The 26,552-nt window shown below is 39.7% G+C and overlaps 1 protein-coding gene across 4 annotated transcripts in view; it reads right to left on the bottom strand.

Moving 5' to 3' along the window:
- The window catches only part of MTHFD1L (methylenetetrahydrofolate dehydrogenase (NADP+ dependent) 1 like), a 157,287-nt gene that overhangs the window by 6,279 nt on the left and 124,456 nt on the right, over positions 1-26,552 (bottom strand). For 2 of the 4 annotated variants that reach the window (XM_055810828.1, XM_055810829.1), the window contains exon 27: positions 480-588. In XM_055810828.1, coding sequence (XP_055666803.1) covers positions 499-588 — 90 coding nt within the window. In that variant the 3' untranslated portion in view covers positions 480-498. Of the gene's footprint in view, positions 1-479; positions 589-9,634; positions 9,753-26,552 lie in introns of those variants that run through there. The other 2 variants (XM_055810827.1, XM_055810830.1) reach the window with 2 other exon arrangements.

A 26,552-nucleotide genomic window follows, 5' to 3' on the forward strand; every position in this document is an offset into this window, starting at 1 on the left:
GGGGGGGGAAAGGAAAAAGCAAAGCACAGCTCATAACAAGCCGAGAAACATGTCCCCTGATATCTAGGTAATGACAGAAACACATTGCCACATGAAAGTAGTATCAAAGATGAACTAGATCATTTCTTTTGAGGTGAGTAACACAACATGATTTCTTCAGACTGACTTTTTCCATAGCCAAGAGCAGTACAGTTGCAGAGCCAGCTCCTACTCACACCAAACTGACACAGCCAGGAATCCAAAAAGCACCATCAATGTACACCATCAGTGTCAGCAAAGTGACAGCCACCATTCAGTAAATGAGAAACCCACGTGGTAAAGTGCACATTATAAAATATTTCTTCAAATCCCCCCAAATTGTGTGAAGTCCTCAATGAAACTAGGACCTAGATAAACTCCTGACAACCTTTTTTATATACATACTAGAGACAAACATCCTTCTCCAAGCTGGAATAGGAAAATAAAGGCTGTTGACCGACCTGAATTTGGACATCACTTTCAAAACAATCCTTTCACTTGCTCTGTGATGGGGTCAAGATCAATGTCATAGAAGCATGGCCTTGTAGGCAGTCCTGGCATGGTGCTCATCTGTGGGAACAATAAAATGAAGTTATATTCCTGCACCTGTAAACAGATAATAATTCCACCCATGTAAACCTTAGATTAAGAGCAAGGTTAGATTGTTAATCATGGACTCAGCTGCAGATGTGATCTTCACCACATTTTTTGTTTCTGTTAAAAATGTCAAGCTTGGTACTTTTTTGATTCATTTTTAAGTGTATGCTTCTAAAAGACAGGAAGGAGAAAATAAAACCCACAAAATACAGGCTAGCACAGCAACCTAAGAATAAACTTCTTAACAAAATGAAGACACTTGGGACTTATTTGTTTCTCAGAATATTTATCCAGAACATTCATCCATTTATATCTACTAGGAAAAATCACACAGCAAAGACCAAGGGCATAATTGCCCAAATTCACCTGGTGATATGAATGTGTTAAATTCAGATCTCTCCTACAGAGTACCAGAATATAGGAGCAGAATTAATCACAACACTTTCATGACTGATTATTTAATGTAAGAAATAAATTGAAATAGTTCAACTAAACGTATGTGGATTACAGTTGAATCCTAATTTAGTAGTTAGAGTTAGGCAGGTTGAGACATGAAGCTCAAGCAATCCAATTATCTCAAACTATGCATAATTAAGATCTTGATCTAGCATAAGACACCAGCATCTACATAGCTTTAAACATGTAAATAGTTTCATGGACTTAAATTACAGTTAACTACAGCTCTGCTCATGCTACTTATACTATTATTTACAATTGGCATTTTAGCAGCAATTAAAGACATGCATGACGTAGAAATCTTGAGGTGCTGCTCCACAATAGCTTAGGCCACTTTTAACCAGCTTCTCACCTCCTCTGCCTCAGGACTCCCCCCGCTTGCCCTTGTGAGGGAGATGTCTGGCGAGCAGGTTCAGCAGGATAATGCTATTTTTTGATCTGCTTCATCTCCTCCTGTTTCAGTACCTTGAGCCAGGAAGGGTTTTCCCATCCCCAATGCCAGCACTGGCACAGGGTAAAGGCTGTGACTGTGGGGCCATTTTAAGGCAGGGCCAGTTTGGATCAACCTGAACCACTGCGGATTCACACTCTTAAGTCTTCCCAAGATGACAGAAGCCCTGACTACCTCAGCATATTTCCACTAATTCAAGGCCTGAGTACCAGAAACAGTCCAAACACAATAACCTAAGGCAAAGGTCGGATTAAGGTTTGTTTTCATGACATGAGCTGCAACCCGTTGCTGAAAGGGGACAGTTTCACCCTGTGAACCCCTGGGATGATTCCTCCTCTGGTACTCGTCTTACTGCAACCAACCTTATTCAAAACAGTGAACTGATGAAAATACACATTTTTATGGTCAGGGCTGGTTGGCTGATGAATTAAAACAACTTACTGCACAACCGAATCACCAGCAGGCCACACTGGCTGCAGCCCGAGCACGCTGTGGCCAGCCATCACCTCCCAGCAGAGAGCACAGGGCTGGGCAGCTTTCTCCCGCTGTCCTGTCCTCCCTGATTTCCCAAGGAGTGTAGCTCAGCTACGGTGTCTTCTCTGGCCAAAAGCAAGCTCTGACAGGCTAACTGGCCTCAAAAGAGGAGAAGTACATGACCACCATCCTAGCTCCTCCAGAGAGCCAGATTTACAGGTCCCCTCAGGCTGGACCAGCCTGTATTTCTTTAAGTCAACCTGTTCTGCTGCATATTCAGTGATGGACTTAGCAGCTCCCTTACGCTTCAATTTCACTCCTAATGCTCACGTAATGTTTCCATCATGGGAATACAAGCAAACTGTAAAATCTCTTCACCACAGTCTCAGCTATTCCAGAGAGCTCTGCTGCCATTCCAGAGGTTAATCCCACATTGGGAAGGGGGAAAGGAGCTCAGGGAGCTCAGTACTGGTGCAGCCATCATCTCACTTGAGATCTGGCTCTCAGAAGAAACAATGCAACGAGCTCTTCTAGTTAACTCAGTACATTTCCTCTGTTTTTAAATATAGTCCTTCCTGATCTTTTGTTATTGCACACAGTAAGAATAAAAGACAAAACTATCTGTTTGCATCGACCAAACCCTGTCACTGACTGCATGACATCATTTTATTGGCTGACATTGCCTTGGCATCTCAGCTAAGTACTAAAACACCTTGTTACTATTCTTTATCCATTGGCCACACTAGTTGGACTACTACATCATCAGGGTTACTGAATTATTTTCTGTCTCAGATTCATTCCAGTTTCTGAATTAATGCTTGACAATAAACTGCCTTAATGAATTACGTCTCACTGGGAGGAGAATAAACAAACTGCTAAGACAACTTTCTGGTTACTCTGTGCATGACAGTTCTACATCTGAAAGTAAACTCCCAGATTTCAGGTTCCTTCTTTTTTTTTTTTTTTTTTTTTTTTTAAATATAACTACAAGAACTTGGCCAGTCTTGATTTTCCCTGTAAAATGCCAAAGAGAATCAGTTTAGGGGAGTTTTTCCTTATTTTTTTTTAAAGAAATGTAAAAAAAATAAGTTCCACATGTTTCGGATTTGGTTTTTTTTTCATAGGCCCAGTTCTACACCGGTGTAACTCCACTGTAGTAACTAAGTGAAATCTATTACACCTACAAAATATGAGTATCAAACCAGTTTATTGCCAGTTCAGGGAATACAACTATTCTCATATTGAAAATTTAAGTCAACAAAAGAGAATGAGTTCATCTGAATTAAAATTACTGCTGCATAAAATGAAGTACAAGGCAAAATAACCCACAGAGGAAACACTTCGGGATGACTACCTATGTGAATCGCAGAGCAAAAATAAAACACGTCCTGTCATTTTCCCCATGGCCCAGACTTCCAAACAGGCAAAGCCATGTAGATTTATGATCATTTCTCTCTGCTTTCATTATTGGGACACACAGAGATAACATGCGGCAGAATCTATCCCTTTTTCATTACTTCGAGGTCAATAGGAGGAGATGGCTGGCTGGCTGGGGAGATTACTACTGATTATTTCCTCTCCAGCCCTTCATTTCTTTCCTGCCAAAAAGGCAGGGGAGAAGAGAAAGCTCAGTCGGCTGTGAGGCAGAATCAAAGCTTCAGCTGACTTGCTTTCCATGTGTCTGTGGGCTCAGAAGATCCTCTTCCCTCTCACTATTTTCCACCATACTGAATGAAGGCATTAATGAGCGAGTTCACAGGCTGGCCTTAACCCCAGCAGGTATGATCCGGAAGCATCCCTCTCCTTGCCCTAAGTAACTGGAGCCTAGATTTTTGTGCACAGCAAGGGGGCTGGGATGCTAACCTGCCCCCTGGCCGCAGCACATACTGCACCTGCACAGCGGCTGGCAGACTGCCTCCACATCCAAGGCTTCCCGAGATAACTACTTACCAAAATTACTTCATTTCTAAAACTTGAAAAAAGGAGAATCAACAACGAAAGAGAAAATACGCCTAAAACATAGATCACTTTGGTAATTAGCAGGTATGTACAGTATGAAAAAACCCACAGAAATTTACAGTCATACAGCTGCTTCATCTCATACAATATACACCCTATATATGTTGCACGGAGATCAGCACAACCCTCCACTCTAATATAACAACATTTGGGTTATAGATTGGTAGCTATGCAGCATCACATAGTATGGCTGTGAGAAAAGGGCAGGGTAAGAAGCAGTGAATGGCAACACATTATCCACTTAAGACCACAAACTGAATGTAGGTAGCCAAATAACCAGTACATAATTTGACCAAAACTGCTACTATCACACTTCCCCTGGGAGAAGGAATATATAAGGCATAAACTTTGCACCTTAAGACTTAATGCAATTCATACGAATGCTTTATGCAGGTGAAAAAATAATAATAAAAAAAAGGTTTTAGAAAGAACTCATCCAGCTGCTGCCAAAACCATATAATTTAGGAATTAATAGGAACTTCTTTTATAGGAACTCACTGGACTCAACCATTTTCTTCACAAACTGTACAACTATGTACACATCCACGAGAGCAAATCAGGTGCAGAAAGATGATGTGAAAAATACAATACCTATTTATTACGTTGGCATTCTATGTTTAGGGGGCAAAAGCAACAAGTCTTACAGTCAACTATTCTGAGGATCATTTATGCTCCTGGAAATGTACAACGGCATTAACAATTTTAGTTAAGAAGGCCTGAAGGAGGATACTGCTATTTATACTAGGCATTTATGATCTTCCAGAAGTTTACTTACATGACTAAACAAAAAAATCATAAGGAGCTTCCTTACAAAAGGAGTATGCCAGTTATTTGTAAGCTGTACGAAAGTGCTGTTCCACACACCTCTCCAAGAGCATCTCTCCACAACCTCTCCATTCACTGTCACTTGGAAGAGTGACTAAGTTGAGCTTCACTGGAGTTTCATTTAAATTACAGTTTTATGTTGACTTGTAATTTTAGTTGGCCATAAGGTCTGCATAACAGTTGCACTGTCAAGCACTAAGACTTTACTAGCCAGGTTTGTTGTGGTCCCACAAGGAAGTATGCTGCTTAGCTTCCTTTTTTATCATACAAATGCCTGTCACTGGTTGACATATCCTGCCTTTTATTTCAAGTGTATACCCATCCATCCATATATATACATCTCTTTTTTTCATTTATATACATGAAAAATCCTAATAGGACCTGAGATCACCTGAACTGTGTTAGCACAATGGCGTGATTTGGAAAACAGGTGGTCCTGAGGGCTACAACTCGTGTTTAGTGTCTTTTTCACCTATTAGACAAGATGTGTCTGTTTTACAGGCATAGCATGGTTTCTCAACAGAGAAAGAAAACCAGAGGAATCTGTACTTAGACAATTAGAAGATACCGGAAAAATCAGCAAACAGCTTATTGAGGAAACCTCCCTATACTGTGGCTTATGGAGTTAATGTTGCATTTGACAAGAAGTGCAAGCAATTTTCATTATCTAATTGTATCCCTTTGTTATTTAAACAACTTAAGACAACCCACAGCCATTTCAAACTTGAAATACTGCAGAAAACAGATGTTGTTTCTCAAGAGAATCTAGCATACACATGACTGCGGATAACTCCTCAATAAAATCTGATGGGGTGAATCGCACATCCCACACTCCATCAGCAAGAAAGAATACAAGAGGAAACTCCAGAGATTTATAAATAGCGCTATAAACCTGCATACGTTATGTTCAGCATGCCAGAATTTGTTGGAATCCGGAGGTGCAGCAAGAAGAAGCTAAATTTCAAGGTCTCAGTAACATTTCCTAGTGTGCGTTAGAGCTCTGAAAGACAGATCTACTACCAAAAATTTGCTCCTCTGCAGTGCATCTACCAGTCTCAACACATGTGAAACTGAAAGGAAGAGCCTTCCTTCCTTCTTCTGAAGAAACCCCTCCAGGTCTCCAACCTTGCCTGCTGTTAGGCACTCTTTATCTCCAGTGTCAGAGTACTCCCTCCCACCGACACCTGGGTACTGGACATGCACTGGAAGTTGGCACCACGGGAACTGCAATTCATGGAGTGGGAGAGAGGCTAACGGTCACCTCACTGCACTGCATGACTGGAGAAATGAGTGCTGATTTTATTACTGGATGCCTTAACGTCCCTGCACCCTCTCTTTTAAACCTGTACTTGGAAATTTTCATGACACTGTCCATGCAATGAGGGTAGCAGGTAGGACTACAGCACTGAAGCATGCAACTGTGCAAACACTTCCAGTGAGTGGTCACTTACTTAATCTTCAAATTAGACTGTCCTACACCACACAGAGGCACTCAGTGTGCACTGAAGAGGGAAGCTAGCGCACAAAATTTAGGCACCACATCCTAAATATCTCCAGGATCAGCTTATAGTTAGTTCCACAGAACTGGAAAATTTCCCCGCTCTGCACTCTATCCCTTCAGAGGTAGCTCATGTTTTGAATTATTAAAAAAAAAAAATTACATTAAAGTGTCAGAAAAGAATAATTAAGAGGACAATATTATTTATCTTTAAAGTAAAATGAAACGGCCAAAAAAATTTAAATAATTGCATGATATAGTCTACATACCTTCCCCACCCTGTACTAGAGAGAGGAATGACACTATACCAAAGACTGAACTGATGCTCAAGTGACTCTCACATTAGGAAAAGCAGATGCATAATGGAGGCAAGTTGGGGCTTCCTTGGAAAAGTATCAACCTACCTTCAAATCCTAATAAATTCAGCCTTGGAAAAGGCAATAATTTCTAAAAATCTACTTCAATCACTACATAATGCTTAAGAAAAGATTATCTCATTATTTTTCATTGCCTGGAAATAACAAGGATTTCTGAAAGCAGCTAAGCAAGGATCTTTAGTTAGTGTTTAAATAACTGTTTACTTATAAGTTTTAATGAAAAATTGCTAAACCTGATGATAGCCAGAGGAGACAGGGAGAGTGAAGCTCATATTTCCTTCTCAGGAAATCTTCAACAAAAAAGGTCTTGTTGCAATGTATAAGAACAATCACAGTAAGAAAGTCGACACATTAGCAGCTTTCAAAATGATCAAAATAATGTTTGAAAAGATGCTGATGCTACCCTGCCATATGCTGTAGTATTCCTTGCAATAAACAGCTCTGTTTCACTGGCATGCTGACTGATATCAGGTGCAGAAGTCCATCTGGCATCAATTATTCCATTATAATTGTCTCTTACTTTAATGTTTCCACATTCTTGGCAATTGTTCGATTTTGTGAAAGGATTTACAACAACAAAATGCATGGACATTGCTCTTCTGCTATCAGCATCTGGATGAAGTTATAGAAGTACTGAGTATGGATTACACAATCCAAATTGACCTTGCTGCCAGGTGCTCAAGTGAGCCCGAAGCAGCTTGTGCCCTTTTATATTCTCTGAGGGATTACCAGGACCCTACAATTTACTCATCTTGAGCAGAAACAGTCTGAATCTCCAAGTGATCTCCTGGGCAACCTAAGGAGAAAACCAAACCCCACACAACAATCCACATCTTTCCAGTATAGCTTTTGGAGAAACCTGTGGGTGCATATCCCAAAGGAAGCAGGGGACAAGAGGAAAAGCAGTCAGTGCTTGGTTGGCCAAGTTCTTGATGAATAGGTAATACCACTGGAACTCAAGCCTTGCTGTTGGTGACATGCTCAAGCACTGAAAACCCAGAAACGGCATTTTACTAGTTATATTTAGGCATAGATGTAAACTATGAATGAGCAATTTGGTTACAATAAAGTAACCTAAGAACGAGCAATTCCCTGATTAAGTGAAACATTTGTGACTCACATATATGACTGCAGTTCCTCTCAGCAGTGTTGTCTCAACTCTTTTTCATCTTAGAATTTATAAAACCATACTTGAAGCAAAATAAAATGGTCCCCGTAATAACGGCACAATGGGATCAATATTTTAAATTTTACTTGAAAAATACAACTCTCTCTGAGGTAGCACATTAGATGGTGGTAGTTCAGTGTACTATTTTTTCACACCATCCGCAACACAGCATGTTTCACAGGGTATTCAAAGCTGGTTTTTGCCTTAGATAGGTTAATTGATAAACAAAATAGTGCAAAAATGAAAGCTACAAAAACCGAACAACCCACCCCCCCCAACACCTCCTCCCCCCAAAAACCTCACCAAACCACACAATAACAAACAAACCCAAACCAAACACCCCCCCACCCCCCCCACCCCCCCGAATAAAACAACCAACCACAGAGGAGATAAAGGGAGAGACTAAAAAACAGGGCTACAAATTCCAGGTGACTTGTTCCAAAACATTTCCTTCCATCCCAGCCCACTCAAATCCATTTCCAGGAGTAATTGCTCCCTTGGCCAAGGCCTACATCCTGATTTTCCTTTCCCTTTTGGGCTTTTGACAGAATCCCTGGCAGAGGATTCTCGCTCACTGCCTCTTGTACAAAATCACCTCCTCAGCCAGCAGAAATCCTTCCCTCCAGCTCACCTCTTATGTCAGAAGCTCCCAGGGCTCTTCCCATCCTTGATGAGTGTGCAATATATCAGGCAGTTCTGGAAACAAACCTCTGAGGGAATAAATCCAGAGGACAAAGGTGTTCCTCTCATGTGCTGTTTCAGCAACAGCAGTACCTGAAGTATCTGATGTTTGTGGGTACCTAGTCCTTCTTTGTCCAGTGCTTGGGCCTCCTGGTGAAGAGGAGGTGCCCAAGCTGCACCAGCAGCTCAGGTTCTGCTGAAAGCACAGCAGGTTTTGTGGTATTTGGGGAGGTGAGGTCTCCGCCTTGCATTTGCTAAGGGACTGGACACCATTTCCTCTGAAACCGGTTTATTTTGTACCAGTTGCTTCTCTGGAAGGGCCATTCCTCAAACACTGGGAGCAAGTCCCATGTTCTGCTCTTGATCTTCACTACACCATTTTGTTTAAAAGCTTCATAACTTTCACACAAGACTTGCACTTGCTGGTCAGACAGCCCGACATGTTCACACAGGAAAGCACAGAGCCTCAGTTGCAGCCCAGAAACTAGAGATACTGGCAGCCGCAGACTATTTAAAGTGAGTATGTGTGCCCAACATGCAAAAGAATTTACCGTTCCCAGTAAGACATGCTAGGAGGAGCATCATTCAGTCATTTCAATGACAATTACAACATGGAGAAATTCCAAAAAATTGTGTAACTATGGTGAAAGAAACTACATTTAACTGCTGCCATACATACTAGCCCTCTTGGTTACAATTAACTAGATCCGCTGACATCTGAGGAAGTCAAGTTCCCCATAAAACATCGTATCAGGCAAAGATGATGTGTGTGTGTGTATATATATATGTGGGAGGAACTGCTTCTAAAGAACATAAAGGGATTATAGCAAAGGACCCCTTTAAATCAGTTCTTTTTAATTGTTAAATCACAAAACTGGCTTGGTCTCATAACTTGATTTATCTAAGCACCAGTGGTGACCTTTATAATAACAAAGGATATAAGAATATTGGAAAACATCTGAAACAACAGCAGTTGAAAAAAGTGGAAGAGGAGGTGACTTGAAGAGGTCTCCAAAAGGCTGCTAAGAAAAGCGAGCCTAGAACAACCTATGCTGGAGCTCACACCTCACCTGGAAAATGGAGGAGCATAGAAATGCTTTGAAAAAGACTGAAAGCCACTGACTTGTGATGCTCTAATGCCTTCAAAAGAGTCACCTTCTTTGCAGGTTGCCTGAACTGTGCTAACAGCTGTAAAGAGAAAGGAAAAAAATGTAGCTGTGAGTGTGCAGCTTAACTCTCTCATGGAAACACTGATTTTCAAAGTTTCTCTAAGGAGATACTAAACCCCTAATTTCTGTTCACTGAGAGAGAAGCACAAGTTAATAAGCTGTCAGACAGATATAATTGTTAAAGGAAACCAGACAAAATTTTGTTAACTGACAGAGAGCCCAATCTTTATCCTACAAATGTGTATCCTTACATAACATAATAAAGATTTACATTTTTACATTTATAAATAAAATAATTTTCAAAGTACTTACAAATTTGAAATAAATGCATTAAGTACATCTGGGAAATAAATGAAATAAGATCTGTATTTTAAAAGGTGAGTGAGATAGGAGGCAGAAAACATTAAATGATTTGCCAAAAGCAGCTGAGGTGCTGCCAGGAGAATGGAACTTGAAATCGGTAACTGGTTCTCATCTCAGTCTCATATAACTGAAACTCAAAAATAACCATGCTAAAATAGCTACATTGTATGAAACATCTTTCCCTGCTACATAATGAAGCCTTTGTATTAATATTTTTTAATGAAATAACAACTTTCTCCGTTTCTCACACTGCTCAGTATGATATTTTGTGGGTGGCATTCAGTATTTTTCCCAAATGAAGCATGTGAAAGGACAAAAAAACATGTGGACAGCAATAATGAATTTCTGCATCTCAGCACAAAACAAGTTAACACAACTCTTTTTCTCTGTTTTGAAAAACACCTAATACAGGAATGATCTACAGAAACTTCTTTTCAAGCATTAGAAAAATATGTAAAAGTGCCACCATCATAGAAAGTTTATCTGTGCACAAACAGAGTAAATAATAAAAAGACTACAGTGAAATGATAATACAGAAATTAAAAATCAGTTAGAATATAATCTCTCTAATGCCAAAGTGAACAAACTAGCAGACAAAGTTATAAGCTTTATTTACTCTCATGGTATAGCCCCCTGGCTCCTCCTAATCAAAACAAGGCCAGTCTATAATGAACTTTCATTTTTGGCAAACAAACCATTTACAACTCCACTGCTCAGCCAAAGGCATAACAAACACAACTCACAACACATCTGCTAACGTTCAGAATGCCTCCTTCCCTCCCGGTGACCCCCTGAATGAAGGCCCCCTGTGATGGCACAGTGACCTTGCCTGAAGAGCTGCAATGCCCCCGTACTGTGTTGCTACCCACCTGCCTGGCTATCTTCCTTGAAGAGAGGCTGCTGGTGAGCAAGAGCGCTCTCCCTGGGATGCAGCCACGGATCGTGCTGCTGCCTCATCATCAGCATCCCCTCCAGCAGCTGGAATTCCCATAGTTATTCTTGTTTGATAATTACTTGTTCTTTATTTGTGGGAAAACTCTGCTTTATCTTTGCTTGCACATTACATTTCTCCTTTGTCAGACTGCTTAAATACTGACTGAAGCTATTTTTAATTTGATTTTTTGTGCAAGTTATTAAGAAATCTAGTTTTTTCTTTATCCCAGAGAAAAGTAAAGAGACAAAGAGCTTCACAAACTCAGAGGAAGCTTGTTTGTGTTGTCACAAACACAACTCTGGCAAGATTACCTGCAGAGCATTTGGTTTCCATGTCTACTCACTGCATCACATCTTTACTACAGGTGCCAATTACAATGGCACTGATGTTCTTTACTACAGTCTGGATCAGAGGTCTACAGCCAGCATGACTCACTTAGGGTGTCAGGCACAAAACAAACCTGACATATGCAGTGCCAGCAGCATGCTGCTGCTTTTCTCTTGTACCTATAAAAAAGGCTTTACTCCCGGTATGCCACTGCATGTTCTCTCTTCCATGTGCTCCTGCTGCTACCGTGTGCAAGCCTGCAGAACAGTGTGGAGCATATGCCTGGCCACAACTGAGAAATACAGGGATGAGAAAAAGTAATCAAAGGCAGAAGAAGGTGGGAAGTACCTCTATGTACTTTGCTGCTTTTGTTTGTGAAACATCGACTTTTATCTTCATTTGATTCAGTCTAGTAACAAAAGCTTCTAGTGCCTTGTTTTCTACATGTACAGAGCAGCAGGGCATTGTGTACGCACAGAAAACTGGTGCAGCATGATCAAATAATACAGAAGTTACACATTTTAAATCAGCTAGAAGGCAGGCAGGGAGCATGCCATATCACGTCAGAGCAAATGTCCGTGTCCCAGGGCTTTGTCTCTGACAGTGGCTGTGCTAGATTCTTTACAGAGAAAAGCTGAAACTATGGAGGCTGACAAAGCAAGCTCTCTCCAACACTGGCAGCCAACAGCTGAAGACTGACCAAATCCTTGAACGCTATGCTTAGCGCTTTTTCCAACTTACTTACTTGTATTAATTACAACCCTGCATATTGTTGATGGCTATAACCTTTCAGAAGTCTTGTTAAATTCTTGGCCTCAATAGCCCGTGTTAATGACTTCCACATTTTAATGACACATGAGAAAGTATTTCCTTCTTTCACAGAGGTATTAACATAGATGCCTGGCAACATCTCTTCTACGACCAAAGAAATATTTCAAAGAAAACCTGGTTTCTAGGCAGTATGGAGACAGCTTCAGATAATCTCTAAATTTGACATAACAGCACAGGGACATAATACAGGTATAAATACAAGTCTGTGAAATTCACAAGACTTCAGAGTCACAGATAAAATTTTTATATGAAAATGGTTACTTAAAAATTGTCTTTCTCAGTACTTCAAATATTAATTAACAAGTCAAGAGACCTAAAACAGCTTCTGTGAAGAAACTGAGAATCATCCAAGTAACTTTAATTAAATGGAGAGAAACAAAATGGTCAAGTTGCTAAAGAATATGAACCTATTGCCAAATTGATTCAAGGAATAACCATAGAGCTCAGATAACAGCAATTAGCTTTAAGCACACATTTCAAGTCAGCAAACCTATACAAAATACTACACATCACACTGTGTGCTGGCTGATGTTTAAAACCAAATTCACTGTCCCTTTTTCAGAAGGAAATGCCTACATATAAGTGTGTGGCTGTATTATAGCCTCTGTAACATTCTTCTGCTTTTCAAGATTACTGGGTAGTTATCCAGTAATTCAAATTTTAGCTGAAATACATACTTTACATGATTTTTTTCATTATTGTGGCATCAACATTATAATGCAGAAGTAACCTGGATTATGTACACCTAACAAATGAAATAACCTTCACAACTAAAACATTTTTTCTTTCTTTTTAGTACTATGGCATTGCTCCTCCAGTTATAACTTTTGAGTTTCAACAAGCCAGCTGAAGTGGCTGCAATGCCACATGAATAAAGTTCTTTACTTTTTTTGTGGATCTGCTGGGATTACTGCAGAGGGCTATGTGAAGCCTGGCAGACACTGAGAAAAACAGCACAGGTCAGGAAGTAATTTCTGGGAGCAGATGTTTTTTCAACTGCATTTACAGATGGATGCCATGCAAAGGGAAGCTGGCATCTAACAGGTACTGTACTCACATCCATTTCACTGTCATTAAGGCTACTATTAAAAAAAACAAAACTCAAACTCATGCCTCGGTGAGGAGAAGGGAAAATGCTGACATAACCAGGGCACAGCTCCAAATAACCTAGGAGATGCTCTGTGACATCCTTATTACTCATTTCCTCTCATTAGATTTTGACCCTTGCCTCGCTCATTCTGATTTTTAAGGCTTACAGTCTCTTTGCTAGTGAAGACCCCTTAAAAAGCCACAGCAAGCAAAAGGCAGCCCTTCACATTCCCTGCCCTCAGAGAGGGCTGTGGCAGTCGGGGTGAGGAGCCCAGGCTCCTCCCCAAGGCAGCACAGATTTACAGCTTCCAGAACACAGGCACCTGCACCCAAATTGCTGCAGAGGGACATGGTTGCAACCCTGCCTGTCTGGCCACACTCCGGTTCACTGAGGGTCTGCATGAGATTTAGGACTTTGATTAACCAGCAAGAACAGTGAGACTTGGAGCAAGAGATGGAACAGACACTCCTGCCACCCCTCACTTTTGCTGCCCAAGTATCTCAGTCACTTCTCAATTAGTTTCTGGACAACTGCTTTTTTCTGGATTTATATAAGGCAAACCAAAAATAACAAAGGCTTACCTACAAAACACTAAATATAGTACACACTAACTGCTGTGGAGCTGATTCACAAGCAGGTCAGATGTCCTTGCACTCAGAGCACCACCATCCCTCAGAGAGGCAGGAACTGATATGGCTTCAGCAATCTGATTTTCATTTGCAGACACGTCTGTCAGAACCCTAAATCTCATACCATATTACCTTTGTGACTGATATTAAACATGTGTCTGAAAAGAATCAAAGGGCAGTGAGTTGTCTTTAATCAGGGAAAATTTAAGATTTTTTCTTACTCAAGTGTCAAAAAATATTAATAGAACTTCGTACTTTATAAAGTGGAAAGACTCCAAAACCAGGCAGTGTTCCATGTACCTGCAGTGATAAGTGCAAGAATGGTTAGCTATAATATAGGCCTATTAAAAAAAAACAACCCTCCCCTGTAAATATCTTTCCCATCTGGGAGAATACTGCAATTCCTCATGAAGAATGCCAGCAGCAAACCGTCATGCCGAATTTTCCTCTACAGCTTGTATTTGGTTCTGGATCAATCACAGAGAAGATATCAAAACAGAAGCCTTTAATTGCCCCATACAATGAAGATGATTTTATCCCCTTAAAGCTGAACTTTTATGAACATATTCCTGGAAAATATTACCCCACGAAACCAGCAGGCACTACACTGCAGTTATCTAGGATTCATCTTGTACACTATTATTTATTTATTTAACTTATTAGAAGTCGTATTGAAAGGCCTACAAGAAAGCACATTTTTGGATTATAATGGCTTTTTTATCCGGGAAATAGAATTCAGAACACATCTTTAATGAAACGGTCCATTTGGCCTAAACAACCCAAGGAAAGAAAAAAAGTTGCTATCCCTTCAGAAAATGTCATTTTAGAGCATAGCAAATGTTTTCCATGCAAAAGTATACATACGCTTGGATAACATTTCAGAGCGGATTCAGTTTACTCAGAAAAAAACACTTTTATGCTGGAATAGGAATGCTTGCAGCCAGATGTACTATAAGAGCCACTCTGCTTAAATTTTAACAGTACCTTGTTCCAGTATGACACCCGTGCACGTATGTGGTGGGCATTTGTGTACATATATTCACCGATTTTCCCATGCCAGTCTCTCTCTTTTTGACTTTTTACTACACACTAGTGAGTAAACCGAGTGTCCCAGCTGTACCCATTTTGTACAGCACACATAAAGCATGAGGAAAAGGCATTTAAATGATTTGAAATGATTGCTGACATTTCCTTTAGAAAAAGGTGAAAGAATCCATTCTTACTACAGACTTCTGCAGCAGCACATTTATCAGGAATATAAGGAAGGGTGGTCACTGACTGTCACAGCCTTCTTAGCTACCAGGGTTTTTTATGTGGATGGCCTTTCTACATCCAAATTAGGGTAACTTGCTGGTAAAATACACTGCTGTAATACCATTAAAGCATACCTTTTCATGAATGTGGTCTGTTTTCAAGAGCTCACATCACCTGGCTTATTAGCTCATTCATTCGAAGTGGCAACTCAGGAATGGAAAAAACCCTCCAGCTCAGAGGAAACAACAGTTATGAGACTTGATGATCCTTATGCAACATGGGCATTTTGAATTACTGAACAACCTAATCTATTTGGAAGCCTTATTTGCTTGCGCAGAATTGTGGCCCCTGCTTTTTTATGCCTTGCTGTGTAGGAAAGACAAATAAGTTCTTCAAAATGAGCTTCCTAAGGCTTGTAAGCACAGTTTCTCCTACTCCTGAGGGACTCCAATTCAGCTGGTAAAATGCAGAGCTGCTTGCACAGTGTTTACACTTCTGTTCAACCTCAGTGGTGGAAGGCAAAACCTCACCACCTCTTTAGGGATGCCGGCTTGTGGGCTGCAATGCCACCTTGGCTCTTTCTCCTGAAATGATAGCTAGAGCACAGGCAGTAGCATAATTTTTATTTCCTTTTCAACTGAGTGCCTGGGAGAGGGAAGACTGGGCACTGCACTTTGGAGTGATTTGCACTCATGTGATTTGATGTCTCTGAGACTTTTTTTTCCCCCTTTTCTTTTATACTGACCACTTCAATAAGCTTCAGTATTGCTCTGAGTATCTTTCTCCCTCTTACATATAATCCTTTATGGATTACATATCCTGTTCACTAGCAGGGGAATATTTGAAGTATTACATCTATTTGTATAGCTGTGCCAGACATTCTTCTTATGCTCTTCCTGTGCTGTGTTTGTAATTGTATCTGTCTTTCAAAAATTCAATTAAAGGACAGTTAATGAAAATTAATTAAATTAGTACTCTGACAACACAGAGCAGCACCACATAGATGACATATTACAAGTTCATGATGGAGCAAAGAGAAAGCAGCAGCAAAGTACTGGTAAATCTCTTCTGCATTCCTCAAAACACTGAGGAAGGATGCTCTAAAGTTGCTTGTTAGAAGGGATGGGATGTGATACACGATGTGAAACAGCTGCTGCTTTCTGAACGAGGCAAGAGGGAAGCTAAAAAAGAGAATTCAGAAAGGTAAAATGCATGCAGGTGTTGAATCCTGCATGTCTTCTCCTTATTCCTAATGAAAAGAACATCTTGGCATTTTTTTGAGGAACAAGGGTGTAAACTATGTCCTAATTCTACAAAACCCCTATGTTCTTCGGATGAAGACAGATGAGAGTGGGTTCAAATAAATAAATAAATAGATATGCAACATTTCACCAGAGAAATAATTCTCCTACTGTTCAAAGTGGTTTGTTTTCCAGCAAAGATGCAAAAATCCTCAAACACATTACACTGTATACTGATGCAACTTTTGTATTTGATTCTGTTCCAGCCCATCTAATATATGGGGGTGGGGCAATAGAGAAGAAAGGAGGAAAGATGAAAGATATCTTAATGATCAGGAAGGCAGCCACTATGAATTATGACTAACTTATTTGCCAATCAAAATGAATGTGAGGATATGCACAGGAATTTTATCCCCATGAACGCTTACTAGCTGCCTCTTACTGTAGTCAAAACATACATATTCTTGACAATGTAATCTAGTTATGAATGTTTCTGAAATCTGATTTAAATGACTTAATTTATCCTGAAAATACAAATCCAGAACTGGAAGCATCCTTAATTGTATCGTGCCACTAACGGTGTGTAGGTAGGTAGGTATGTCCACACACATGGGTAGGTATTCCTACTCTTCTGAGTACATATGGAGGAAATGTTTTTTTGCCCCAAGTAAACTATTTAAAAACAATTGTGTTGCAATTTTTAATCAAAATTTCCTGCAGAGTTTTTCCCCTTTGTACACATAAGATCTCAGTTTATGATTTGAATTTCTATGAGACTTTTATTTTTTCCTTTCTTTATGGTATCACCTATCTCAAAGCAAAATGATGAGTGACAGGCTGAGTTGACCAGCTTGACTATATTGAAACACTCACACCATTTCTGGCTTGCTGTACCTGTGGTTCACTGCATATTAGTCCCAGCGTGTGCTGCACAGTCCATGCATGCCCTACCTCTAGGTTCCAGCACTATAAATTGAATTTGGGGATACAGCCAAACAGCTTAAAACTTCCCCTCTAATATACAATGCAGCACTTTGTCTTGCTAGAACAGAAACCCTGGGTAAGCTTGCTCAGGCACTCTGCAGAGAGTTAGAACTGAGAATGGAGCACATGGGCTGAGTTTGCCCAAGTTTGCCTTCCTGAGACTTACAGCACTGCTATTTCAGCAGCCACATTTCCCTTTATGGCAAGGCTTATCCAGAGTATTACTGCAGTAATTTAACCTGCCTGTAAAGCAAGGCCATGTTGAACACAGCTTTTCAGGGAAGCTGGGCCAGCCCTCCAGCATTTGTCCTCTCAAGAGACAAAAATAACTTTATTTTACAGAATCAAATGAGGAAAGTGGGGGGGGGAGTGGCGGCGGAAATCGTATTTCTACACTGGTCTTCATACAGTCTATACAAACGAAAGAAAATTAATATGGAATATAATTAAAATGTGCCAATTCAATTACAATTGATCATGCTTTTCAGCCAAGCACCATTTAGCATTACCTGCGCCCTGAACCGTCAGCCAAGATGGGCATGTTTCTGCTTAGCTAGAGAAGAGAACTATGCCCCGCACAGCACCCATTCACATGTAACTCCAAGGGACCAAAGGTCTGGAAGCAACACTGTGCTTTGAGCTAATGCTCTTAAAATGCTTCAGAGCAAGAGGAGCTACAAATATTGGGGGTGAGGAGTGAAAACCTCATAAGTGGATATTTCAGGAAAATGAGAATCAAATGATGCATTTAAACACAGTCTATTACAGTTATGTTGTAAGCAATCAATTAACATTCTTTCAAGTATCATAGGACCTAAGGACTCATTAAATCAATTAATAATACAATACTTTATGCTAGTTCATCAGGTGCTGTTAGTAGCACACTGTGTTCTACCAGAGTAACTCTTCTTTTTCCACTTCACTATAAAGCAATATTGAGTATCAAAATTTTGACTGTTTGGGTTAAAACCAGGATTAAACGAAGGTCTAATTTAATGTTACTAGAATTGACTAAAAGTTACTGAAAGTAACAACTACAAAAAAAATTATAAACCAACTATAACCAAAGCAATTGTTACTAAAACTAACATTTTTTTTTTTTTTTTTTTTACAGCTGTTTTTTCCCTGAACTGGTTTGGGTATAAACAGTAAGTTCATCTGAGCTCTACTCACACAGTTGCAGCTTGTTGGTTCACTGTGGGTAACCAGCAATAAATTTATATGATCAAACCCACTGAAGCACTACTGAGATTGTTTGGATCACGATGTAGGGAAAGAGCTAACACAAATTTTATAGGTCTCAATAATCCTGTGTATTTCACAGACCAGTCATATGAAACTAATAACTGATGATGAGACTGTTTATTAAGGAAGATCCTTGCCAAAGTGAAGGAAGGTGTACTAACTCAGAAAACAATCACAGGGGGAAAACCCTCCGCTAAAAACGTATAACGCATGAGGCAGGAAATAAACGAACTTCATAGCATGATGTGAAAGCAGAAATATCCTTTCAGCAGGCAGAGAGTGTGAGCTGCCTTCTCAGCATCCCAGCTAATACTCCCCAAAGCCAGCGGGAAGACCTGTCCCAGCTGTACATGGGTCTGGGGCTGCTGTCCTCCCTGCTTGGTAGTCACGCCCTGTGTTGTCAGGCATAGGTTAATATAATGTAAAGGTGGCAAAGTGCATTAATAATCCATGGTATCTCTGGAAGCAAAAGCTAGTTATATATTTGGATGAACATGCCACTGAGCCAAAGAGTATTCATTCATTGGGGCCCAGTGCTCTGCTAGTGGCCATCTATCAACTCTGAAACCATAGGTAGTCCTTCCCATGCCATATGATGTACCATCACAGATCTCCATGCTGCACTGCACAGCATGTGATGTGCTCCTTCCACTCACACTCCATAGTCTAAAAAAATGCTACCTTCAATGCTCCTCAAAAGCACCAAACAGTTAATTGATGAAAAGAGTTAAGTAAGCATAAACACAGAGCTTTGGAGAAGTTTGTGTTTTAGCAGGAAGATTTTGGCTATCTCCTTTCAAAACCTGAATGTCTTACGCTGAGTTATCATGATGCTAATTTGACATAATTTTTCTTCAATTCTGCATTTCAAAATCAAGTTAGATCACAGTGGTAACTATAATTTTCTTTTCCACATCATATGTTTGCAGACATGCTCCATGGGCTGGGAAGTCAAGTAAGAAACAAAACAGAACACACTGTTTCATTGGCAGATTGGGAGGTAAACAAATTCCTGAAACCACCACCTTAAAAACAGATATTCAAAAAACTTAAAAGCTTTGGGTCAGTGACTAGACTGCAGATGCTAATCCAAAATTTGTGTCGGCTTCTGAAGCAACCAAAATATATCCATCCCTACACAGACTTCCAGGACCACACTCCTTCCCCTGTTCTTCCCATAAAGGCACATATGCCTGCCCACTTTCACGTCTAAATAACTTGGCCCTTTTCCCAGAGCAGTATGTGATATCCTCCTTCCTCTCTTTAAAGGCATGACACAGAATCCAGCTGCAACTATACTGAAATTTGGCTACAAATACCATGTGCAGCATATCAGCTCCTGGAACTTCCATTTTGACATACAACGCAGTGCATTATTATCACTAAATAAATAAAAGATTACATATAACAAAAACAACCCATTTCCTTACAAAACACTGCAAGCTTCAAATCAATGTTGTAAAGTATTTTGTAAAGGAGAATGATTGTAGGAGTTATAAGGAAAGAAAATGAACTAGGATTGTGATGAAAGGACCATTTCCTTTGTCAAAATGTCCACAGTTTTAAAAACTAAAAAATAAAAAGGTCTGTTTGGGAAATAATATTAAAAAAAGTTCAATAATGAGATTTTCAAAGCTTTGTGACATTCAGATACCCAGCTGCCCTTAAAAATAACGTGACTGTTTTAGTCCTTAATTCCTACCTAGCTTTGTAAAACCTCATTCTATGCAGCTCATTATTAGAATCAGTTCACCTATATGGTACCAAATCAAACTTCAGCAATTCCTACTTTAACGTCATTAAAGACTGAGGTTCCATGGAAAATGTTTTAGTTGTGAAGATGCCAGAGGAAATCTTTCTAACTCTCAGCAGTGTCAGCAATATCCCCAAACAAGATGCCAAAAGATTTGTTTCTTGATTGCTCTATGCAACTTCTTTAACTGGCAGCTCTCTCCTTCAGTGTCATTTCAGCCCATCCCAAGAGAAAAATTCATACTTTTCCTGAATCAGTTGTCCCATGGCACTCACTATAGGTTCAGCAGCAGCAGTATGTGCACAGCTGTAAAACATCTGGCACACAGGTGTATGAAACGGCATTTGCTTGCTGTCTGGCTAGTCACGGCACATTTTTTTGAAGGATAACAAACAGTTATCATGTAGAAAGACAGATAGTACTGTTGTTACATTTATCTGTTACATTTACATTTTTATAAGTTACATTTATCTTCAGTGTTGTAAACTCCAGAGTAAGAGAGAAGAGTAAATGTTACATTCATTTACTAATAAAGAAAACTTCTATGGGAGACAAGCATGGCCCTTCACTTTGGTACCGATAATCCAGCTCGGATCCTAGTTTACTTCCGAGGAGGAAGTGGGTGGAGCTGCAAAGCACACTTTAAATAAATCCTCTTACATCGTCTGAAATGGAATGGGAGCAAATACTTTCATTCACCAGTTTGAACCTACAAGTTACTGCCAGCAGCATTACAAACATTAATCTTAAATATAGTACCAAAGACAGACTAAACACAAAACTCTATAAAAGAAGTAAGGTTTGTATAAAACTAAAGTCGACGTACAAAAGGCCGCTTACACAGGGCATGGAAGAAAACATGTTGCTTCAGTATAAGACATTAGATACTAGAAAAAAATATTAAAAAAATTAAATCAATGTCATATTTGCCAAAAGCTTTGATTGGACAAAATTGCTAATTCTAAGGCAACACTTAAAATAGCACAAGACAGACCTACATGGCACAAATGAGGATATAACTCACGCCCGATTCCTACCAGAAGCATGGCAGGCACACATGTGTGAGTTTTAACACAACAGGTGCAACAGTAGCCACAGATTTCAGCATGGGCTAGTAAGCCACACACACTTTCAGAATCCCTCAACAGCTTGCACTGCAACTGCTAGCTGCATCTTCATCATTGCCACCACCTGGGTATGCGTTTGCTTACTCACAGTACAAACATCTCAGATTTCTGCACGTGTACCAGCAACAGACATAGGGTGGCTTGTGCTGTAAGTGAATGGAAGCAGCATTTGCTGTGTGTCTGGTCATGCCCAATAACTCGTAGACGAAACTTGATGAGACACTGGTGGCACTATAACTCTTACTACCTCAACCAAGCTCTCAAACAGCAGTCTAAGGAACAGATTTTCTGATTTACAGCCTATTAAATATATGTGACTTGGTCCATATAAGAAGTCAACATGACAATTCAGCTTGCAAGCTCAAAGTGCTTACCATTGCAGAACGATGGATCTTCCTGTGCTCTTCTCCTCCTCCTTCTGTTAAGAGCACACTCTACAGCAATAAAGCATCAAACACAAAATGGGGGACATATACAGGAAAAACAACGGTGCAATCTAATCAAATTATCCAAGCAATGCTGAAATCAGGAAACACTGACATACACACCTGCTTATTCTTTCTGTGTTAACTTTCTTCAGAAGGTTTTGTCCCCCCCAAAAAAAGGCTCATGACTTTGCATCTTTTCAAAAGCCTCCCGTTACTCAAATGAAACTGAACAAGAATGAACGCAAAATGGATAGTCATGAAGACAGCAAACATGAGACAGGGATTTTAAAAGGAAGGGCAAGTCTTTAGCATAAAGCAAAGCTTTCCAAATGTTTCCAGCACCAAAATGGATTGGCAGCGTGAGGTGATAGGTGCTTTGGCAGAGAGAAAACTGACAGTATAAAATGAAATATGGATAGGTTATTAAAACAGCAAGCTTTGCTGGCACCTGTGGTTTGCTGAAATTCTAATCAAGTTTCCAAACAGAATTCCTATTTGGAATTGAAAAGGAATGTCTCACCTATTGTCAGAAGCTTTAAGGCTCATTTAATTAGTCCTGAAAACAAACGGGTGCAATATTTTCTTTGACTGATGTTATGAAAACACACACATGTTTCAGTTTACCTGTGTTTCTCCTGACTTCATACTTCTCTATCTTTGCTGTTAAGGCAGCTGGAGTCAGTTAGTAAATGTGTCTCATTTTGATACTCAAACAGCAGTTCAAATATATCCATAATTCTTCACATACACTCTGTTCTCCATTGAGTCGTCAGTACAGGACCAAGCCCTCCAAGCATGTTACTGGCAGCTTTTTGATTCAAAAGTAAATTCTAGGAAGATTTACCAGAAGTGAATCTAGTTTACGTCCCCCAAATACTCTGTAGCTAAGGTGGGAAAGGTGCCACTCCAAACACTTCCAAAACAGTTGAAAAATAACAAAACCTTTCTTTTTGCTCAAGAGATAAGAACAATATTCAGAGTTATTACATCCACTGCTGAATCAGCAGCTACCTCTACCTTCTGCTCATCCATAAAGAATAATCTCTAAAAGATGAAGCGAAGATCTGAAAAAGAGCTAGGTTTTACTAAATAAGTGGCAAAGTGTCAGAGGTGATATTCCAACTAAAACAGTGAGCATCATTATGCCCTGATGCCCCATCCACATTATAGTAGTGCTTAATAAACTATTTCAAAAACAGGCTTTGCAGTTGCTTGGCCTAGAGGATGTATCATGGGATCAGTACTCAAAACAAAAGCAAAACAAATACCTCAGATGCTCTTACAAATTTCTGCTGGGAAATACAAAAATTTTGCTTTCAATTTTGGTAAGATTGGCAGATCCCTCCAAAGGGTTGCAGAAAAGTAGCTAAACTTTAAATTACAAACAATTTAAGGTGGTTCTTTTTTGCTGTGGGGTTGCTTGATTCTAGTTATCAGAATTTTTTATTATTTTATTAAAAATTAGTGAAAAACCAAACCAACAACTAACAGTATTCCTAGCACTTCAAAATTCAAGACTATTTGAACAGCAGGGAGCAGGGAGGGTTAACCTATGGTATTAACAGAAACAGGTTGTAAACCAGCATTAAAGAATTAAATTAAAACAACTCTGCATTCCTCACGTTGCTCTTTCTCACCCTGTACTTAACTCCCCACTCTGCCCAAGGGCTGCAGGCCCCATCTCCTCTCTGGAAGGAGAGGACTCAAGCCTGAAGGGGATGGGCTGCCCCTAGGCAAAGGTATCCGTAGTCACATGCAGTCTGCAGCAGTGCCCTGGAGGGAGCATTTCTCATCCATGGCCAAGTGGCTGGTCCTGCAGGACTGCAGAACCTCTGTGGTAGCTCTGTGTAAGCTAACTAGGGACCAGCCAATCTTTCTCCAATGCAATAAGCTTGAATCTATATACACATTCAGGTCAGTAGCTTCCTAATATCTTCACATTTAAGGCATCTTGCCACAGTAACATGCAGGACACTAAATGGAAGGGATGTGCTAATCTGGCACTATGCTTAAGGAAACATTTTTGAATAAATACAACAAGCTTCAACATCTCAAAAGATTTCAAAACTCAGGTTGCACTATCATTCGAACAATGTCCCAAGCAGCACATACTACTGCTAGCAGCACCAGCCTGATTTCCACAAAATTTGGGTAATTTCCCAATTCTGTTGCTTGTGATGAACAATTCCCTTCTCATCTAAATACAGGGATTGTAGCTCACTTGTGCCTCCTCTGTGACACTTCAGAAAGTTACTGCTGAAAAGCACTGTGTAAGCATGTTACTGCAAATATATTATGTGATATCCTACCAAATGGGAAGAATAGCATTGCAAATTGATTTTGAACAGTCCATTTGGGAGTTGCTAAGGATGTCCATAGTGCATTGAACAACTACTGCCTGCCATCTTGTTTGTCTGCCCACTGACATCAGATTTTGTATGAATTAATGAACAGCTTCCACAATACAGTTTTCACACACTTTATCTAAAGTATGTAAAGTAACTTGTGATAGAAGTTACACAAACTATTCAAAATATGTCAACCCACCCCCTCCCAGTCCAGTCCAGTCCAGTCTCCTTACTGTAAAGTCATTTACAATGTACCTTATTTATATTTAATGAATGTTTCAAGGCATAAATAGGCACACTAAGAAATCAACGACTTCTACAGTTAGGTAATTGATTCTGCAAATTGCAATAAATATCCACAGTTCCTGGCTATCAGCTAAAGGCACTATTAAGAGGAGAATCTTAATCCAAAGGGAATGCGTGAGAAAGACTGAAAAATTGGTAAGTATGTATGTGCCATATGAATGGATACAATAATATATTTCAGGAGAGAAGGAAGATATTGCTTGGAAAAGGATTATTGATTTTGATTACTGGACAGGTACATCAAAATTATTAAACAGAAAAATCAAAACACTTAAAGTGTAGCAGCTGGAAGAAAAAAAGGCATTGAGAAGAACGTCACTTTGATGATAGGATAGAAAATAATATGCCATCTATGAAATGATACACAAAATGGGTAAGTGAGGTCCCCTTCACAGCAAGAGAAACAACGAGAAGCTGTGAAGCCTGGTAACTCTCAGATGCCAACAGGACGGAGAGGCAAAAGACTATTTGTTGTCAGCTGCCAAATGGTATAAAACATCACATTCAGAACCAACATATGGTGCCAGCTAATGAAAGAAGCGATGAGATTTTTCACAGCAAGGAGGCCTGAGCAGATCACCCAAGCACACCTGTCTTGATACCTGAACACTGGAGGCAACTTGCACAGGCATGTCTTGGTGTTTGGGAGTACGCGGCAATGACAGCCAGAGTGACTGAGAATGATTTTTGTTTCCTTTCCTGATTTTGCTTTAAGATTTGCTACACTGCACTGTTGCAACATTAATCTCTGTATCTCTAAAAACTATTTCTTCTCTGAAGAATGGACAGAAAACAGTCCAGGAAGAAGAAACAAGTGTTGGAAGGAGAATAAGAGGGACTGTCAAGCCAAGGAGAAAATATGTCCTGTGCAAACAAGGATGCTATCAAAACCACCTGTGAAAAAGCAGCCAGCAGGAGCAGAGGAGGGACTAGCTGAACTAACAGACAAATGGCAGAAGATCTCAGTAGCAAAATGAAAAGAATGGAGGGATATGATTTCAGAAGACAACAGCTAAAAGACGTAAATAATGAAGCAGCAGTAATGATATTGCATACTTCTTATAATCACACTTCTCTGAGGCCTGCGAACACGTATCATCTCTAATGAGGTAAAAGCAACATCCATCCCTGAAGTAGTCTTAACTTGAGGAACAATGCTGCCTTGGTGCCTGTGAACTAGGTAGAATTCACAATTTGAAGACCTTGAAGTCTAAATAGCCACAGCAAATAAGGAAAGGAATATTAAGATGTCGAGGGTTTCTGAGAAATACATGTTTAAAACAGCAGTAAGGAACTACTTATTAAGAATTTATCACATGCATCTTAAAACCCATTCTCCATGGAATTAGGAATCAATACGCCATTGCATTCAAAGCCAGATAATTTAAAGTTTTAAATGTAATTAATCTTTAATTCTGCATAAAATACAGAGAGCTGTTAAAACTGTGAAATGAAAATAACACTCTCCAGAGGTAGTGAAAAGGCAGAAACATTTACACATGATTTCCTGGTTTTCCTTCTTAGGAAATTGCTTTCTTCCATTATTTCTACAGATTTAAAAAAAAACATTCCAGCAGCTAGTCTCCTCTGTATGTTTAATCGTTCTGTAGTTGGGCTCAAGTACATCACGAGATACATGAAACAGAAAAGGATGGGTTGAAGATGCATTTATGTTAAACAAACATGTTCCTCCCCATTTTATGCCTAAACACCAAGAAAGTCAGTTAGATCTTGTCTTGTTTTCCATAAAACTACAAAAATCCTTAAAATTTTGTTGGTTTTCTGTTGGTTTGTAAAAAGCTCGTGCAGGTGCATTCATCATTTGTAAGAAAACTACCCTCTTATAGCACCTAATTTTAATACTTCCTTCGTAGATTTATCTTCTGAAGTTCTCACTGCAGTAAATTGCATCAGACTTATTAGATGGCACAAATCTAATATGAAGTACCTGGCAAGGCT

This window comes from Falco peregrinus, chromosome 7, assembly GCF_023634155.1.
Source record: "Falco peregrinus isolate bFalPer1 chromosome 7, bFalPer1.pri, whole genome shotgun sequence".
Lineage (NCBI taxonomy): Eukaryota > Metazoa > Chordata > Aves > Falconiformes > Falconidae > Falco > Falco peregrinus.